This window comes from Notolepis coatsorum (assembly GCF_963971535.1).
Source record: "Notolepis coatsorum genome assembly, chromosome: 17".
Lineage (NCBI taxonomy): Eukaryota > Metazoa > Chordata > Actinopteri > Aulopiformes > Paralepididae > Notolepis > Notolepis coatsorum.
This window is the reverse complement of record NC_140181.1, coordinates 5,015,463-5,033,855: the sequence shown is the minus strand read 5'-3', so window position 1 is coordinate 5,033,855 and position 18,393 is coordinate 5,015,463. Positions and strand designations below refer to the sequence as shown.

The 18,393-nt window shown below is 39.5% G+C and overlaps 1 protein-coding gene across 2 annotated transcripts in view; it reads right to left on the bottom strand.

Moving 5' to 3' along the window:
* Positions 1–247: 247 nt before the first annotated feature.
* Positions 248–18,393, bottom strand: part of cldn10l2 (claudin 10-like 2) — a 91,511-nt gene continuing 73,365 nt past the window's right edge. The window contains exons 4-5 of one of the 2 annotated variants that reach the window (XM_084333800.1): positions 14,801–14,908; positions 249–3,334 (exon numbers count right to left, since the gene is read on the bottom strand). In XM_084333800.1, the coding sequence (XP_084189926.1) occupies positions 3,130–3,334; positions 14,801–14,908 (313 nt within the window). In that variant the 3' untranslated portion in view covers positions 249–3,129. Of the gene's footprint in view, positions 3,335–14,800; positions 14,909–18,393 lie in introns of both variants that reach the window. The other variant, XM_084333801.1, reaches the window with a different exon arrangement.

Here is an 18,393-nt window from a genome sequence, read left to right as displayed (position 1 = left end):
GCTCCACCTACAGGCCTAATGGAGAACACCAGGAGAACACCAGGATGTGAATGGAGGGTGAATGTGAGGTATATCGTGTAAATAAGTTTTGATTGATTGCAAGACTACACTGTAAAAAAAAATTATTAGTTACCAGAACTTAAAAATATTGAGTTCAGTTACTGTGCATTAAGGTTTTCAGTTTTCAATCCATAATAAGTTAACAGAAAAATAAGTACACAACCACATTATTTCAACCTAATAAAACTATGTTTATTGTCATTGTTTTAAGAACACAAGTTGACTTGGTAATACTCACATTTTGAGTAAAAAAATTGCTTTTAACATGTGCAATGTTCAATGAAATAGAAAAATAAATAATACAATTTGTTGATTAATCCCACTGGTCACAATGGTGACCGTAATAATGTTTTTGTTATAAGGCTCTGCAAATGTTACTGAATGATGTAGCAATGTATTTCCAGCTAAATTGAAATAATAAACAAATAAAGGGTCTCAATTAAATATGTGGAAGTAAAAAGAACCTGTGGGAGGATTTCAACAAGATAAATGCGACAACAGTTCAAAATAGCTCACTATAATATAAAAAAAAAAAAGAAAAAAAAAATTAAATAATTATTTTTGTTTTTTTTGTGCTGCCCCCTGTGCCTATGCAAATGCCCCCGCGTGCCTATGCAGGCACGCGTGCCTAGGGTTGCCTACCCCTGCATTAGACCACATTTTAGTATGAATATGTGAATGAAAAAGTTTAACGTTGCTTCACCCTGAACAATACATATAGGACTTTGAATGGGCCCTAATAATGGCAATCTAGCAATAGGATTTAAAAAGTTATAGCCCTGCAAAGAAGGGGAACTTCTCCATAGACAAATAGAGCTGGCAACCCATGGTATATAATGAATTTAACCTCCGGCACCCAAAGTGTTAAGTATTATGTTGCATGCTCACAATGTATGTTTTTTTGTGGACCCCAGGAAGAATAGCTACCACAATGCTGATTGATTGATTGAAAACTTTATTAACAGATTGCAGAATGGGTACAGTACAGTACGGCTCAATACAAAGAATTGTTAAGGGGATGCAGACCAGAGAAAGACTTTCGTCTTGTTCACATCAGGGTCCCCCATTTTCAATTCATCATGACATTTATGACATACATGACATAGATAGATATACAATACTGTTACATCTAGACATTTATGACATACAATATACAAATATACAGTACTGTTTAAGAGAAAATAAAAAAAATATATACATTCGAGGGGGAAGCAACTGTACATTCGAGGGGTGTTTGGACATTTACCAGGACATTTACCATTCGAATTGCAGCCACCCGTAGGTGCTCTTTGAGAGCGGTTTTGAAGGAGGGTAGGGATTCACATTATTATACAGCTGTGGGTAGGGCATTCCACAATGTTGTGGCATAATTGCGAAACGTGTTTAGTCCCTTGTTTGAGCCGAATCTGGGTTGAACATGATTTGTGGAACTCCCTCTGGTGTTGTGGTCGTGGTATTCACTGACCTTTGGGAAGTATTTCAACATGTACATGGGTATCTTAGTGGTGTAGTTTATCTTGTAGACCAGGCCCATTGCAAGTTGCTGTACTCTGTCGTCTACTCTAAGCCATCCTAGGTTGTCAAAATGGGCAGGGGTGAGGTGGGTTCTAGGGGTAAGGTCAAGCAGTCTGACCAGTTTGTTTTGTGATGTTTGTAATCTTGTTTTTGGCGCCTTTGGGGTGCTTTGGTACCATGAGGTGCAAGCATAGTCGTAGTACCTTTCTTTTTTTATTGTTTTTCACAATAAGCAAACAATCACAAACAACAAGACATAACAAAAACACAATCCTGGGCTGCATTATTAGTGTCACAAAAATATACTTTTCACATGCTGAATTCTAAATTCTCTTACTTTCCCTATAGATATGGTGAATATTCTTTACAACTATATCCACTGGTTGTCGTAATTAACATATAAAAGTCCCATTTTCCCCAGTACTTCAAACTTTCTCTTCCTGTAGTCTGAGAATAAAAGTAAGTCTTTCCATTGTGTATATTTCACCTATAATGGCCATCCATTTTTCTTTTGTTGGAGGTTCTTGTAGATACCAGAGACGCGTGATCGCTTTCTTACTTGCTGCTAAAAATATTTGTATCAAATATCTGTCTCCTCCTACCAATTCCTCAGGTAAGTTACCCAGGTACAAAATAGGAGAAGGTCTCCGGTATCTTAAAACTCAATATATCCTGCATGGTGGAGTGAACATCTTGCCAATAACGTTGAATACCTGGACAATTCCGAAAGATATGAGAGTGGTGTGCCTCCCTCTGGCCGCACTGTCTCCAACATGGTTGCTCTATGCCTACTTGTCGGGATTTGATTTGGGGGGTTATGAAGAATCTAGTCAAGTTTTTCGACGTTGGTTGACTTTCTTGATTACATCCATTTTGTCACAGGAAAGATTTGCCTCTAGGATGGAACCCAGGTAGGTAATTTCATCCTTCCTTGTGACAATATTGTCACCCACTGTAACTGAGAAGCCATCGGTCTTGCTGAGTTTGTTATTTGATCCAAAGAGAAGGGACTCTGTTTTACCCAGGTGTAATGATGGCGAGCCAGGTGCAGATTCTGCCGAGTTCAGAGCTGAGGGCTGTAGCTGATTGGGGATCCTAATAAACTAAACTAAACTAAACTAAACTAGACAGACAGACAGACAGACACACACACATTACAGTACAGTATATCCTCTGTTAATCAGTATGAACTCTACTTTCACGTTTCCAGACACAAACGCAGGTGTGAGCTCAGCATGCTGGCGGATGTGCATCCCTGGTCGCTATGGCTACACAGCATTCCTGGTCGCTATGGCTACACAGCATCCCTGGTCGCTATGGCTACACAGCATCCCTGGTCACTATGGCTACACAGCATCCCTGGTCGCTATGGCTACACAGCATCCCTGGTCGCTATGGCTACACAGCATCCCTGGTCGCTATGGCTACACAGCATCCCTGGTCGCTATGGCTACACAGCATCCCTGGTCGCTATGGCTACACAGCATCCCTGGTCGCTATGGCTACACAGCATCCCTGGTCGCTATGGCTACACAGCATCCCTGGTCGCTATGGCTACACAAAAGCATCTCTCTCTGACATTTTCTCTGGGGTCGTCTGTGAGAGCTTTGAGATCTGTGAGCTGCTGGACGGGCCCGAGCCGTAGGAGCCATACTGTCTGGACGGCTTGTAGTATCCAGTATAGGGTCTGTCGTACGCCGTCCTGGTGCCATCGCGGGGGGCCATGTACGTTCTGGTTCTGTTGGCGTACACCGGCTGACTGTAGGACAGAAAGATCCACAATGTATAATATGAGCTCAATGAGTGGAGCGAGGCACAAACACTGCCAGGGTTAGGGGCTCACTGTTCAGAGTTAGGGGCTCACTGTTCAGAGTTAGGAGCTCACTGTTCAGAGTTAGGGGCTCACTGTTCAGGGTTAGGGGCTCACTGTTCAGAGTTAGGGGCTCACTGTTCAGGGTTAGGGGCTCACTGTTCAGAGTTAGGGGCTCACTGTTCAGGGTTAGGGGCTCACTGTTCAGAGTTAGGGGCTCACTGTTCAGAGTTAGGGGCTCACTGTTCAGAGTTAGGGGCTCACTGTTCAGGGTTATGGGCTCACTGTTCAGAGTTAGGGGCTCACTGTTCAGGGTTAGGGGCTCACTGTTCAGAGTTAGGGGCTCACTGTTCAGAGTTAGGGGCTCACTGTTCAGGGTTAGGGGCTCACTGTTCAGAGTTAGGGGCTCACTGTTCAGGGTTAGGGGCTCACTGTTCAGGGTTAGGGGCTCACTGTTCAGAGTTAGGGGCTCACTGTTCAGAGTTAGGGGCTCACTGTTCAGAGTTAGGGGCTCACTGTTCAGAGTTAGGGGCTCACTGTTCAGAGTTAGGGGCTCACTGTTCAGGGTTAGGGGCTCACTGTTCAGAGTTAGGGGCTCACTGTTCAGAGTTAGGGGCTCACTGTTCAGAGTTAGGGGCTCACTGTTCAGAGTTAGGGGCTCACTGTTCAGGGTTCAAGTTTATTTTAGTTGTCATACAGAAGTACAGAATACTTTTATATAAAATGCTTCTTTCTGTTTTGCTCCTGAGAGTGTGCTACTGTAGATAAAATTGATAAGTATAAAATAAGTATAATAAGTATAAAATAGAAGTCAAGTACGTAGACAAAAGTGTTCAATATACATATATACAATATACAATGCAAAGTAGAAAAGTAACTGAGTTACAATACAATATACTATATACTATACAGTACAATGCAGAAATGGGATGAGGTACAGTTTAGGTACAATTTACAGTAAGGTGTAATGAGGTATGAGTTGTAGTGCAAATTCTTTACCAATAAATATAAAGTGTGTTTAGGTGTTCTAAAGTGGGTAAAGTGGGTGCTGCAGTGAGTTGTCTGAGTGTGTGCGGGTGGATGTGTGTGCTGTGGGTGCATTTGATGGTTTGTTACATAGTGTCATTGTCATTTAGCATCCTGATGGCCTGGGGATAGAAGCTTCAGGGTTAGGGGTTACAGTTTTTGTTCTGATCTAGTGAACAGATACCTTTCACTTTCTACAGATACTGGATGGACAGCAGCCTATTGATGGTAAAATAACCTATTGTTCATTAACAGTAATGATTATATATTAACTTGATCGATGGGCAAGTTATTTTGTTTGCAGACAATTGAACAGTGTTCAATTTATTATTAAATAACTGTTTTGTTTATTATTTTATCTTACTTTATTATTATTTTTCTTTTCACTGCAAATTATCTTTGTATTTATAAAAAATAAAATAAAATAAATAAAAAGATTTACATTGTTTGATTATTTTTTATTATTCGAAATAAACTATCCATTCATTCATTCATTCATTCAGTTCAGTTCAGTTACTTTTTATTTTGCATACTGGACATTATAACAATGGTCATTCCTTAAAACGCCAGAGTTTTACCAGCTGCTATTGCAGCATTGTCCAATTGTCCGAAAAGGGCTAGGGAGAAGCATGTACATTTATATACAGAGCTGAGGGATGATTCATACATTAGTGTTATATGGCATGTATATAAAGTGATATACAGTATATAGCACACATTACAGTATACCTGCAGTAATAGTGTATACAACACATATATAATGTGATATAAGATAGTATATGATATATCCTTCCTATTCAAGCCAGATCTGACTTTAAAGTGCTACTCCTCACCTACAAAATGTTAAATGGGCTTGCACCGCTCTATCTATCCGATCTAATCTCACGATACTCACCCGCTCGTGCTCTGCGCTCACAAAATGCGGGGCTTCTATCGATTCCTAGGGTTAAAAAGAAATCCGCCGGCCACAGAGCCTTTGTCTACCACGCTCCCTACCTGTGGAACAAATTACCTGCCGTCGTCAGGGGCGCCTGCTCTGTCGAAGCTTTTAAATCCCTGCTTAAGACCCATCTTTTCTCTCTCTCCTTCAACCTACCCTGATCTCACCTGCTCGGGGACTGACCCTTAGATTAATCTGTCTAGTTTAGTTAGGATGTCTATTTTCTCCCATGTCTGCTTTCCATGGGAGAATTTTTTTTTATTTATTTTATATATTTTTATTTCATTTTTTGGAAGAAAAGGCACAGGTACAGACATACAATGCACATAAAACATACATTTAAATTATTTGCCAATTACATGCATTGGCTTGCCCCTTGCCTCATTTAAAATAAAAACTCCTACCCCCTAACCCCTGCACCAACCACTGTTGACAAAAAAAATTAAATAATAATAATAATAATAATAATAATAATAATAATAATAATAATAATAATAATAATAATAATAATAATAATAATAATAATTATTATTATTATTATTATTATTATTATTATTATTATTATTATTATTATTATTATTATTATTATTATTATTATTATTATTATTATTATTATTATTATTATTATTATTATATTAATAATAATAATAATAATAATAATAATAATAATAATAATAATAATAATAATAATAATAATAATAATAATAGTAACCCCCCCCCAACCCACCCCGTCATAGGCCTGAGAAGAAAAATAATTGAACAAAAATTTCAACAAAGACCAAGAAAATAAAAAATAAAAGGAATTATACAGATATAATTAGTTATGTCCTGCTAGCTATATAGTAAAGGTCCTAACTTGATAGAGAATATGGTTCCAGCTATCTATTGTTTGATAGCTTGCACCATTTAATCTAGCTGTAGAAAGCTCCATTGTTACAACATCAGCTAATAACTGTTTCCAGTGATTAAAGGGCAGAGAGTGTGGAGCTTGCCATCGCAGCGCCAATTTTTTTTTTGCAGCAGTACTTCCTGCCAGCCAAAATCGTCTCTGAACAATACTTAAAGCTAAAGAATCATCATCATTAAGGAGAAGTAATTTGGGACAACAGGGAATATGTTTTTGTAATACTTTAGATAGATAATTAGTTATCTGTTCCCAGAAACTTTTAACTGTGGGGCATTCCCACATCATATGTGTAAAAGTACCAGTAGTATTTAGAGAACAAAGTGTACAGTTTGGTGAAATAGCACGTCTCATTCTATAAGCTTTCTGGGGGGTTAAATATGTTTTATGGACAAAATTGAAATGAATCTGCTGATGATTTGGGTTTCGTGATGCCATAGTAATATTTCCCCAAACTCTGGTCCAATTGATAGAGTGATGGTGTTCTAATCCCAATTCTGTGCTCCACGATTGGATAACAGGTATTAACGAAGTACATCTTTGTGATAGATCTTTATAAATTATAGAGACTTGTCCTTTGGAGAGACCTGCAGTTTTTTTAGAGAAAGTAATTAACGGGTGAGTAGTTGGTTTGGTCCATGGAACTCCATAGGCTCGCATAGCCGAACGGAGCTGTAAATATAAAAAAAAGGAGGTGCCAGGTAAGTTATATGACTCTTTCAGATCTGAGAATGTTCTTAGACCATTGTCCTCCATAACATCGCCAAGTACATGAATGCCACAATTTGACCATGATTGAGCTACAAAACTGCGGCCTCCGCTAAGCAAAAAAGGGTTATGAAATAAGGGAGTCTGTTCATGCCACTTAGTATCCCATTTAAGTAACTTTTCACATTTGCGCCATAAAGATATGGCATGCGCTATTATCGGACCATAACGTAATCTACATTGCTTTAGTGAAATATCTGTGAAGACAATGTCTTGTAAACGAATCGGCGCCACAATATGTTTTTCAATATTAAGCCAGGGGGCCTTAGAATTTTAATTAAACCAACTCAACAGAGGACGAAATGATAACGCTTGAAAATATAACTTAAAATTTGGCACAGTTAAACCACCAGATTGCCGCTCATTTTGTAAGGTAGTAAGTTTAACCCGAGCTCGCTTGCCTCGCCATATACATTTTGAGACTGCTCTATGTATAGCTTGGGCTGAAGGTTCAAGGGATAAAATAAACAAGCTTGCAGAGATCGGATCCCCTTGCCTACTTCCACTAGTGATTTTGAAAGGAGGAGAACTAATATTTCCGGTTATGACACTGGCTGATGGATTAGAAAATATTATTTTTACCATATTTATAAAATGTTGACCTAGTCCCATATGTTTCAGTACAGCCCAAAGATAGGTCCACTCCAGACGGTCAAAGGCCTTCTCTGCGTCAACAGAGAGAACAGCTGACGACACTTTAGCTTGAGAGGCGGAGTTGACAATGTGAAGGAGACGTCGCAAATTATCAGACAAAAGCCTTTTTTTAACAAAACCACTTTGAACTGGGTGAATCGGTTTAGGTAAAAACTTTTCAAGACGGCAATATAATACTTTAGAAAATAGTTTGGCATCTGTATTAATTAAAGAAATAGGGCGCCAATTAGAACACTGGTTTGGATCTTTACCTTTTTTTAATAAAAGAGAGATTAGGGACATATTCACGTCTCTCCCTAAGGAGCCTTTAGATATGGATATATTAATCATTTCAAGTAGTAGTGGGCCTAAGACGTCCCAGAACCGCAAATAAAATTCAGGGGGAATGCCATCCCACCCTGGAGACTTATTCATAGTTTCCAGAGATGTTTTGAGTTCTTGTAATGATATAGGAGCACCCATTAAACTTGATTCAACTGGTGACAAAACAGAGAGGTTAAGGCCACTTAAAAAAGATTTAATCTCTTCAGAGGAACGCTTGCCTTCTGTAGTATATAAATCATTATAAAATTTAGCAAATCTTGTATTGATTAATTTTGGATCTGTAAGCAGCTCACCATTTTCTGATGTAACAGTAGTAATATTTCCTACAAGAACACTATTGCGTAGTTTGTTGGCCAGTATTTGACTCGGTCGACTACCATGAAAGTATTGATTTACTCTACCTTTATGGATGGAGGATTCGGCTCTTTTCCTGATAAGATTGTTTAGTTCACTCTTAACATTGGCTAGTGTAGCGGCAGTCTGCTGAGAGTAATGCCTCTGTTGAGATAGGTCCAAGGTAGACAGCATGGTTTCTAATCCCGATATTTGTTTTAGCTGAGATTTATTAAGACTTGAAGAGAAAGTAATAGCATTATTTCTGACAAAGCCTTTAGTAGCGTCCCAAAGTATCCTGAAATCATCCACGGAGTTATTATTAATCATTAAAAATTGGACTAGCTCAGACTGAAATTGCTCACAGAATGCTGGATTATCCAATAAAGAGCAGTTAAAGCACCATCTTGTGGCCTTTTTCTTAGCCTGGCTGAATTGAAATTGACAGAAATAGGCATGGTGATCTGATAAACTCATAGGTCGGATTTAAAAAAAATGTACGTCTGAAAATAAGGATGCTGATATTAAAACTAAATCAATACGGGAAAATGATAGATGTCTATTAGAGAAAAAAGTATACTCCCTGTTGCCTGGATTATGAACCCGCCAAATATCAATACGATTAAAGTCAGATAGCAAGTGCTTTAAAGCGTTTGTCGAGCGAGCATTGTGATTAACTGCTTTTGATTTATCCCAGGTATGATCCAAAACAGAATTCATATCTGACCCAATAATCAACTGGAAATCAGCTAGTTCCATTAGGATTTTATTCAATGATTGAAAAAAGTCTGGTTCATAACACTTGGGTGCATAGACATTAATAAATGCAATTCTTTTACCATTATGAATACATTTTAGAAAAGCTATTCTTCCTTCTTGATCACTGCATTTGCCTATGATGGTAATTTTGCATTTTTTATCAATGATTATAGCAACCCTTTTGGTTTTATTCAAAGCTAAAGCAGAAGAAGCCACTTTATAACGCTGATTTTCTAATTTGTGCATATCTCTTTCAAGCAAGTGCGTTTCTTGAAACATGCATATTTCAACTCGATTTCTTGATATAGTATAAAGACAGCTAGCCCTTTTAATGGAATTGTTAAGACCTTTAACGTTCCATGAAAAAATAGCTAAAGACGACATTTATAATATGAAATAAAATAATTCAAAAGTATATGAATCTGTACTAATAGATAACCCAAATTTGAGATGGGTTAATGCCCAAAGTATGCACATAAGGAAAAAAAGGCCCATATAACCCACCCCATCTTAAAAAAAAAAAGTCTGTAAGAATATTAAAAAAAACAGTACAAAAACTTCAAAAACAAAACAAGAAAAAACAAAGGTGATTGGTGCCCCTCCCACGTTGATCCTCCCCACCCTGTATATCTAACACAGGGTTGTGAGATAGCTGCAAAAGGAAGCTCATCTCCTCATGTCCCAGTGGGTGGCTGTGTGCTGGTCGGCTCTCTGTGCAATTGGAGTAAACAGTATTGATTAACAGGGCCCCGTTCCCCGTACCTGGCTAACTGAGTTAGCCGGATAATTTTCAGCATAGCTTGACTTAAGCCAGACCTTTCCATTCCCCGACGCTCGATTGTCTGAATCACTATGACAACAGATCAAAAAGTTTGAACCTGGTCGAGGGCAGGGTAATTTCAGTTAGCTGGATGAACTATGGCCACGCCCCCGCAAAGAAATCTCAGCTCCCTTCCTGAAATATTTCTCACAGTCTAGATCCCATTATGCCATTCTGAATTATGTTTTTGTGCTTCGTTTGAAATGTAAAATAATATGTCTGCAGTAACGCTGATAATAAATCATATTCAGCCTATGAATTTACTTTGTCCTATATAATGCATGTCATATTTATACGGATACGGCGCTCGCGAGTCGCGACACACAGTTATTTTAATAACGGACTAAACGGATCATTGCAAATGTGAATCCCGCTGGGATATTTTTAATGAATGAAACCTATCGGGTGTTTGGCTCTGATTAGTTTAATATTCTTCGCTGTGTATTTGCTTAACGGAGCACCCTGATGCGTTTCATTCAAGCTGAAGCGTCTATGCGCGGATTGTGGATATGAGGAATCTGAATCTGTGGAGTATTTAATTGTATCACTGTGATAGTGTCACACGTTATTGTGATATTGTAACTGGGATTAAAATATATGAGGAGATGCGCTGTTTGATGGATTTGATGACGTGACGTGACTTGATAAATTGAATGAGCCTTTGACGTTTTTGATGAATGAATTCGAGAAAATACATTTATCTTTTCAAGCACTGTTATCTGATGATGAACATGAGGTGTCACTGGTATAAACCAAATGGTAATCAATTCAATGCATGTATGGATTAGGTCCGAAACAGATTAAAACCTGATTAATAGTGTAACTGCAAGCCTCCCTCCAAGCCTCTCTTTGGAAACCATGTATTTATATAGTACATAATACCTAAGCACATACAGATATCCTCATGATATAATTCATATCAATTAGATATACTATTTGGGCTTGTTTTTATCGTTATTCTGAAAGAGCTGAACTAATTATTTTCGCTAGCAAGATCTCATTTGATTATTCATTCCATAAGCCTATACTGCCAGCAGGTACGTTTAAAGAAATATGATCTGATTGATTGGGGTAATGAGGGATTTAAAATTAGCCTATAGATTATGCATTTAACTTGTCGGCGAGGCTATTGAGCCGTACTGCAATCTGTTAATAAAGTTTTAAATCAATTAATCAATCAATGCCGTTAGAAAATCAGGATTTCTGCTATCGACACTTGCTGTCTTTTCAGCTGAGGCGCGCGCGCAATTATCCTGGGTCTCAAGTCTGGTTCAAATGAACGAGACTGAATCCACCTTCGAGGAACAGGAAAATCCCGGATTCAAACATCGGGTTAATTGAATCTGGATAATGGGACTCTTGATCGACTTAGTTGAACCAGGTACGGGGAATAGGGCCCAGGTGTCTGAGCAACTATTCAGTTGGAACATATCTTTATGACATTTGTGAAATTGATAAAAATTATGTAAAAAAAAAAAAATTGTGTTTATCCAATTAATAAGTAGACTTAGATAGCTTAACTATGTCCCTCTGCACAGAGAGGCCCTGCAGAACTACACCACCCAGATTAATCCTATGATGGACTATGCAGATGGATAGGTTAAGATAAAATAAAAAAAAAGTAGAAGAAAAGAATAAATGAAGAAAAAAAAAAAACTATGAAGAGCAGCAGGTGAAAATAAAATGAGTATTGGCCAAAAATATGAAAATTACTTTTACATTATTGGTATCACCATTAAATAATTTGTGTTCTTGAGTGAAAGTAAAAACAAATAAGAAACAGCAATAATAAATAGTACTGATAATATCGCCTATAGTAGCATTTTATTTAACCATCAAAATATGGTGACTATGAATGTGTGATATTGTCTATATCATCTGTTAAGTATTATGTTAATGCAAGTGGTTATATACTAAACTATAGTAAATTTAGTTTGAGGAGAATTTTAGTAATGGAAAAACAAATAATGAAACGAAAGAACCTTTTTAACCTCTGCCTCAACCGGTCCCATGGAACAGCTTCATACCGCCTTCTGTCTGGCCTGCAGTGCTGAACCTTCTGAGTGACTCCTCCTGCCCCCTCGGGGCATACGGCCCTGAGCTATTGTCTTGTATCTCACCCTGTATCCATACGCCAGCAGTAGTTCTATCTATTACTCTATTTCACAATTTTCTTATATACTTTGATTCTACTGTCACCATGTATGCATATGCTCACTACATGTATTTATTGCTCCATCTCCGCCCACTACAAACATGGGAACTCTCTAACCCCCCCCCCCCCCCCCCCAACCCCCCCCCCCCCCCACATCTCTCTGAGTGGTTGTCTCGTAGAGTTGACCAAGGTGGTGGATGTCTCGGGGTCTTGGCCAAGATTGCAGTGACTGTTGTACCCCCACATTGGTTATGTGCACCACAGACAGTGTTGGGAAAGTTCACTTTCTACATGAACTAGTTCAGTTCACAGTACAACATTTTTTTCTCTCCTCCACATTGCCTGTGGTGCATTTTTTCCTATTGCTAGGTTTTAGTGAGTTTTTCCTTACCTTTGCGTGGGGTATGTCTGGCAGTGTTGCATTCATTTATTTGATTTATTTAAAAATGTTTGGACTCTATGGTGTTCTTGTTTTGTTCTTGACTCATTGTGATGTTTCTTCTTGACTTGTTTAAAGAAAACGTGGCCGGCCGGCGTGAATATTAAAGGCAACCAACTTGTGTTCGGCTTTTCTCTGATTGGCCGCGACCCCCCGCCCCCACGCGCAGGCAAGCAGCAGTCGTCCCACGTCCCAAATGAAATCCAAGGAGCAAGCGAGCGGCAGCGCGGGCAACCAACTTGTGTACCAACCAACTTGTGTTCGCTGTTCCAACCAACTTGTGTTCAGCTGCGGTAGCAGTGGAGCGCTATGAAATGCGCTGAACTAGAAAGCGTAACGTTATTATGTTTTGCGTTTTTAACAACCAACTACCAGATTCACTCGTACCAGATTCACTCGTGTATAAACAAAGCCCTACAGTTATGAAATGCGCTGAACTAGAAAGCGTAACGTTATTATGTTTCGCGTTTTTAACAACCAACTACCAGATTCACTCGTCACTGTACATCACCTCTGAAGTATAAACAAAGCCCATACAGTTATGAAATGCGCTGAACTAGAAAGCGTAACGTTATTATGTTTCGCGTTTTTAACAACCAACTACCAGATTCACTCGTCACTGTACATCACTTCAGCTCCAGCAGCAGCGGCCGCGCTCCGTTGTAGGAAGCCCTTCAATGACAGCGCTCTCATATTTTGCGAATGCATAAACTGTACATCACTTCAGCTCCAGCAGCGAATGCATAAACTATATCTTAAATTATGGCTATGTGTCTAATATGGCTGTCGCTTATCAATGACTTCGCGACAGCCATATTAGACACATCGCCATAATTTATGATATAGTTTATGCATTCGCAAATATGAGAGCTCTGTCATTGAAGTGGGTGGTGGCACTAACAGTAGCGATTTTTATTGTTTTGTCATGACCAAACATAATCCCAACATAGATAGGAGGTGTACTGTATGTCAAATGTCGGTCATGTGGTGGAAGAGTTTAGTACAGTCACACAACAGAACACCAGTGTTTCTAGTAGATATGTTTATTAATATAAATAAACACCTCTGTCTGAACTGGTTCGACCATCGCGTTGGTTCGACCAGCGCTTCTGCCGCGTCTCTCAGCGTAAAAGGGCGTGTGCTAGGGCGGTCACGTGGCCGTGTGGCCAATCAGAGAAACGCTGAACGAAAAGCTGAACACAAGTTGGTTGCCTTTAATATTCACGCGGCCGGCCCATGGGAACATTAACGCGTGTTGTCAGGCCTTACAAATACATTTGATATATACAATATAATATAGTACCATAATATAATAGTATATAGTGTAAATATAGTTTAATATAATATAATAATTAATTATAATATGATTATATAATGTAATGTAATATAACATATAATATTATGTATTTTTCTTTTTCCATTTTATGCCTCATAATTTCATTAATTAAATGCAATTAAAGCTCTTCTTCCCTTCTGTACCTATCCAAAATAGATAATTTTTTTATCTAGATTTGAATTGATTTATGTTTTCACAATATTTTTGTTCATCCTCTCTAACCCATTCCACAGGGTGTCAAATATATCTGTTCATTTGACACATACAAAAGATAATAAAAAAAGACAACAAAAAGAGAAACCGAAAAACAAATCATAGTTTGCCCTGTTAGAAAAAGGAGTGGGAAGAAGTATACTTAAAAAAATTCCTATCGCTTTTTAACTATTACAAATTATTAGGGATATCCAATATTATCGGCCGATATTGGCATTAAAAAATGTAATATCGGAAATGATCGGTATCGGTTTTCAGAAAAAATATAAATATATATATATTTTTTTACATTTATTTAACCCAGGCAAGCAAGTAAGAACAAATTCTTATTTTATTTATTGTGAAAAGTATGCATAATGTTGTGTTTTGGGGGGGGGGAAACCCTGCATATATCGGTATCGGTTGATATCGGTATCGGAAATTAAGAGTTGGACAAATATCGGTATATTGGATATCGGTAAAAAAGCCAACATCGAACATCCCTACAAATTATATAATTGTATTCTATTGTTAATTATATGTATAAACGCTGTATCTCTATACAATCCAATACATTTATATAAATATACTACACTAAATAAATACCATATGATATACATAATTTTTCTTACATTTTTTATTTACATCGATCTTACACATACTCCCAATCAACACACTTCCTCTTCCAGATACCCATTTAATAAAGTTTTAAAACTGATTTATGTATATATATAAAAAAAAAAAAAGGGATGAATGATTCCATACCGTTCAGGGAGGATCACTTTATACACAGTGAGAGCATAAAGTACGGCCCCCAGGAGCACGAAGAAACTGCCCACCAGCCCCAGGAAGATGGGGGTCCCCAAGTCATACCTGCCGTGGGATGCAAAGGGACATTAGTACAAATGAGTGGTGACACATTTGCACACAAAAGCATATATATTTAACCCTTTCACTGCCACACTACAGAAGGTACCGTCTGTAGTGTGGTAGTGAAAGGGTTAACCTTCTGTAGTGTGGTAGACAGTGGAAGGGTTAACCCTTTGTCATGTGGCGGTGAAAGGGTTAACCTTCTGTATTGTCGCAGTGAAAGGGTTAACCCTTTGGTAGTGTGGTAGTGGAAGGGTTAACCCTTTGGTAGCGTGGTAGTGAAAGGGTTAAGCCCTAGCCATATTTTCAGAAGGTTCACCTGAAAGTACATACCTAAGTAAATGGAAGATTGCTCCACTTCTACAAGGCTATTTGCATGTTCCTGGTATCTAGGGACATCTATGGACCTCAGGGGATGTAGTCCCAGTGTCAGAGATATTGTGCCTGTTACTATGCTTGAGTAAATTGTAATGAACCAAAAGGAGAATATAAATAATTATTATTAAAAAAGAAAAAAAATCTTTGGCGGTGAATAACACCATGCTAACATTGACCAGGCATGAACAATTGCTCATTCAGCACCTTCTTGAGATAAAGTGTACAAAAAGCTAATTAATAACAGGCAGATGATTTATATGTTTTTTTGTAGATACAGTACTGAATTTTGCCATCCGGACACATGCAATTTGAAATATGAATATAGAATATCAGGCCTGTAAATGACCTTATTATGGCCAAGTCATACATCTATGGATTTAGTACCACCAAGTGCCCATAACAGGGCAGCAAAGACTGTGAATGAAATCTACTGTAAGTACAGTTACTTTTTTTGTAATGAAAAATCCGCCGGGATGCGCATAGATATTTGTGATCTCATATTTCACTAATAACACTTAAAATCAACAACCGTAGTGCTGAAAATATACACTTTGACTGCTGTTTTGATAGGGTTAGGGTCTTTACTCTTGGCTACATTTGAAAAATAAACGTTACATTAATTAATACGGACTGTATTGATCTATTTATGGCGTGAAATTATTGTCGGTCCGGTACCAGACCGCTCGGGCTTAAGGGGTTAAACCTTTCAGGTGTCTTTTTGTATTTAAATTTTTTGGCTTGAGTATGAGTATAATGTTGTGTTAATTCCACGACAATAGATATGTAATGTTAATTACCTGAAATTATTCCGTTTTGGGGGGGGGGGGGGGGGGGAAACCCTGCATACCGGTATCGGTTGATATCGGTTGATATCGGTATCGGAAATTAAGAGTTGGACAATATCGGTAACGGAACGTAGACCAATCTCAGTCACTCTTATTGTCTGGGACCAAATTCGGTCACGCCCCATTACCAGTAAAAAGTGGGAATCTCTAGAATGCGTTTTAGACTACAAAGGCGCCTCCCTCAAACTGAACAGTGACATCTCCTTAGCAAATGACCTCAATACCTTCTATGCGAGGTTTGATGCTGGTAATAACAACACCAGCCCACAAGCCACGGCAATGGGGGGGGGGGGGGGGGTCTGCTGCTGATGGAGACTCAGTGTTCAGGGTAACAGAGCATGAGGTGAGGCGGACCTTTAAAAAAGTGAATATCAGGAAGGCAGCAGGTCCGGACGGCATCCCCGGCAGCGTCCTAAAAGTCTGTGCTGACCAACTGGCCCCGGTATTCACTGACATATTTAACCTGTCCTTAGAACAGGCTGTCATCTCCACCTGCCTGAAGAAGTCCACTATTATCCCTGTACCCAAAAAATCCAAGCCTGCTTGCCTCAACGACTACCGCCCTGTAGCTCTCACCTCCATAGCCATGAAGTGCTTTGAGAAGCTAGTAAAGGGCTACATCTGCTCCTCCCTCCCCATCAACATGGCCCCCTGCAATTTGCATACCGCCCCAACAGGTCCACGGAGGACGCCATAGCCCATGTGCTGCACACAGCAGCATCACACCTGGACAAGAGGCAGGGGAACTATGTGAGAATGCTATTCATCGACTACAGCTCGGCATTCAATACCATAGTCCCCTCCATACTCATAGCCAAGCTCAGGGACCTGGGCTTAAACTATGACCTCTGCCAGTGGGTCTTGGACTTCCTGACGGGCAGACCCCAGGTGGTGAGAGCAGGCAACTGCACCTCCTCATCCATCACCCTCAACATAGGGGCCCCCCAGGGCTGTGTTCTGAGTCCCCTCCTCTACTCCCTGTACACACACGACTGTGTGGCTCAGCGGAGTAGCAATACAATCATCAAATTTGCTGACGACACAGTGGTGGTGGGCCTGATCTCTGCCAACGACGAGAGGGCCTACCTGGAAGAGGTCAAGGTCCTGGCGGGATGGTGCCAGGAAAACAGCCTCTCCATGAACGTCAGCAAAACAAAGGAGATGATTGTGGACTTCAGGAGGTCGGGGGTCAAGGACTACAGCCCCCTCAGCATCGACGGGGCACCGGTTGAGAGAGTCAACAGCTTTAAGTACCTCGGAGCCTACATATCCGAGGACTTGACATGGACCACACACATTGACAGTGTTGTGAAGAAGGCACGACAACGCCTCTACTTCCTCAGGCGCCTAAGGAAGTTCCAAGTCAGTCAGAAGATCCTTAAGAACTTCTACTCATGTACAATAGAGAGCATCCTGACTGGCAACATCACCTCCTGGTTTGGGAATAGCACTGCACAAGACCGAAGCAGACTACAAAGAGTGACACGTTCAGCCGAACGCACAATTGGAGGGGGGCTCCCCACCCTCCAGAACATTTACAACAAGCGTTGCAGGGGCAAGGCTAAGAGAATCATTAAAGACTCCAGTCACCCGAACAACTACCTCTTTGAACTGCTGCGGTCAGGCAAGCGATACCGGAGTCTCAAGGCGAGCACAGAAAGACTCAGAAGAAGCTTCTATCCCCAGGCCATCAGGCTGCTAAACGAACAATGAACACTACACAACAACAACCATCAAACGCACATAGCACACACATCCACACGCACACACTCACTTTAAACAAACACACTGTAGCACCCACTCCACACACTTTATAGCACACACTCACTTTAAACAAACACACTGTAGCACCCACTCCCCACACTTTATATTTATTGATGAAGGATTGCACTACAACTCGTACACCTTACTGTAAATTGTACCTAAATTGTACCTCATCCCATTTCTACTTTGCACTATATAGTACTGTACATTAGTACACTGCATAGTATTGTATATTATATGGTAACTCAGTTACGTCTATTCTGCATCGAACATTGTACATATGTCTATACTGAACACTGTGACCTCATTTTCTACTTCTAAATTACATGCTATACTATGTTATTTGATACTATCTTGTCTAGCACAGTCTCTGGAGCGTAACAGTAAGAAGCATTTTGTATGAAAGTATTCTGTACTTCTGTATAACAACTATTAAAGAAACTTGAAACTTGAACTTGAACTTTTGGGCGACGGTGTTTACGGAAGTGCGGTAGCCTCTCA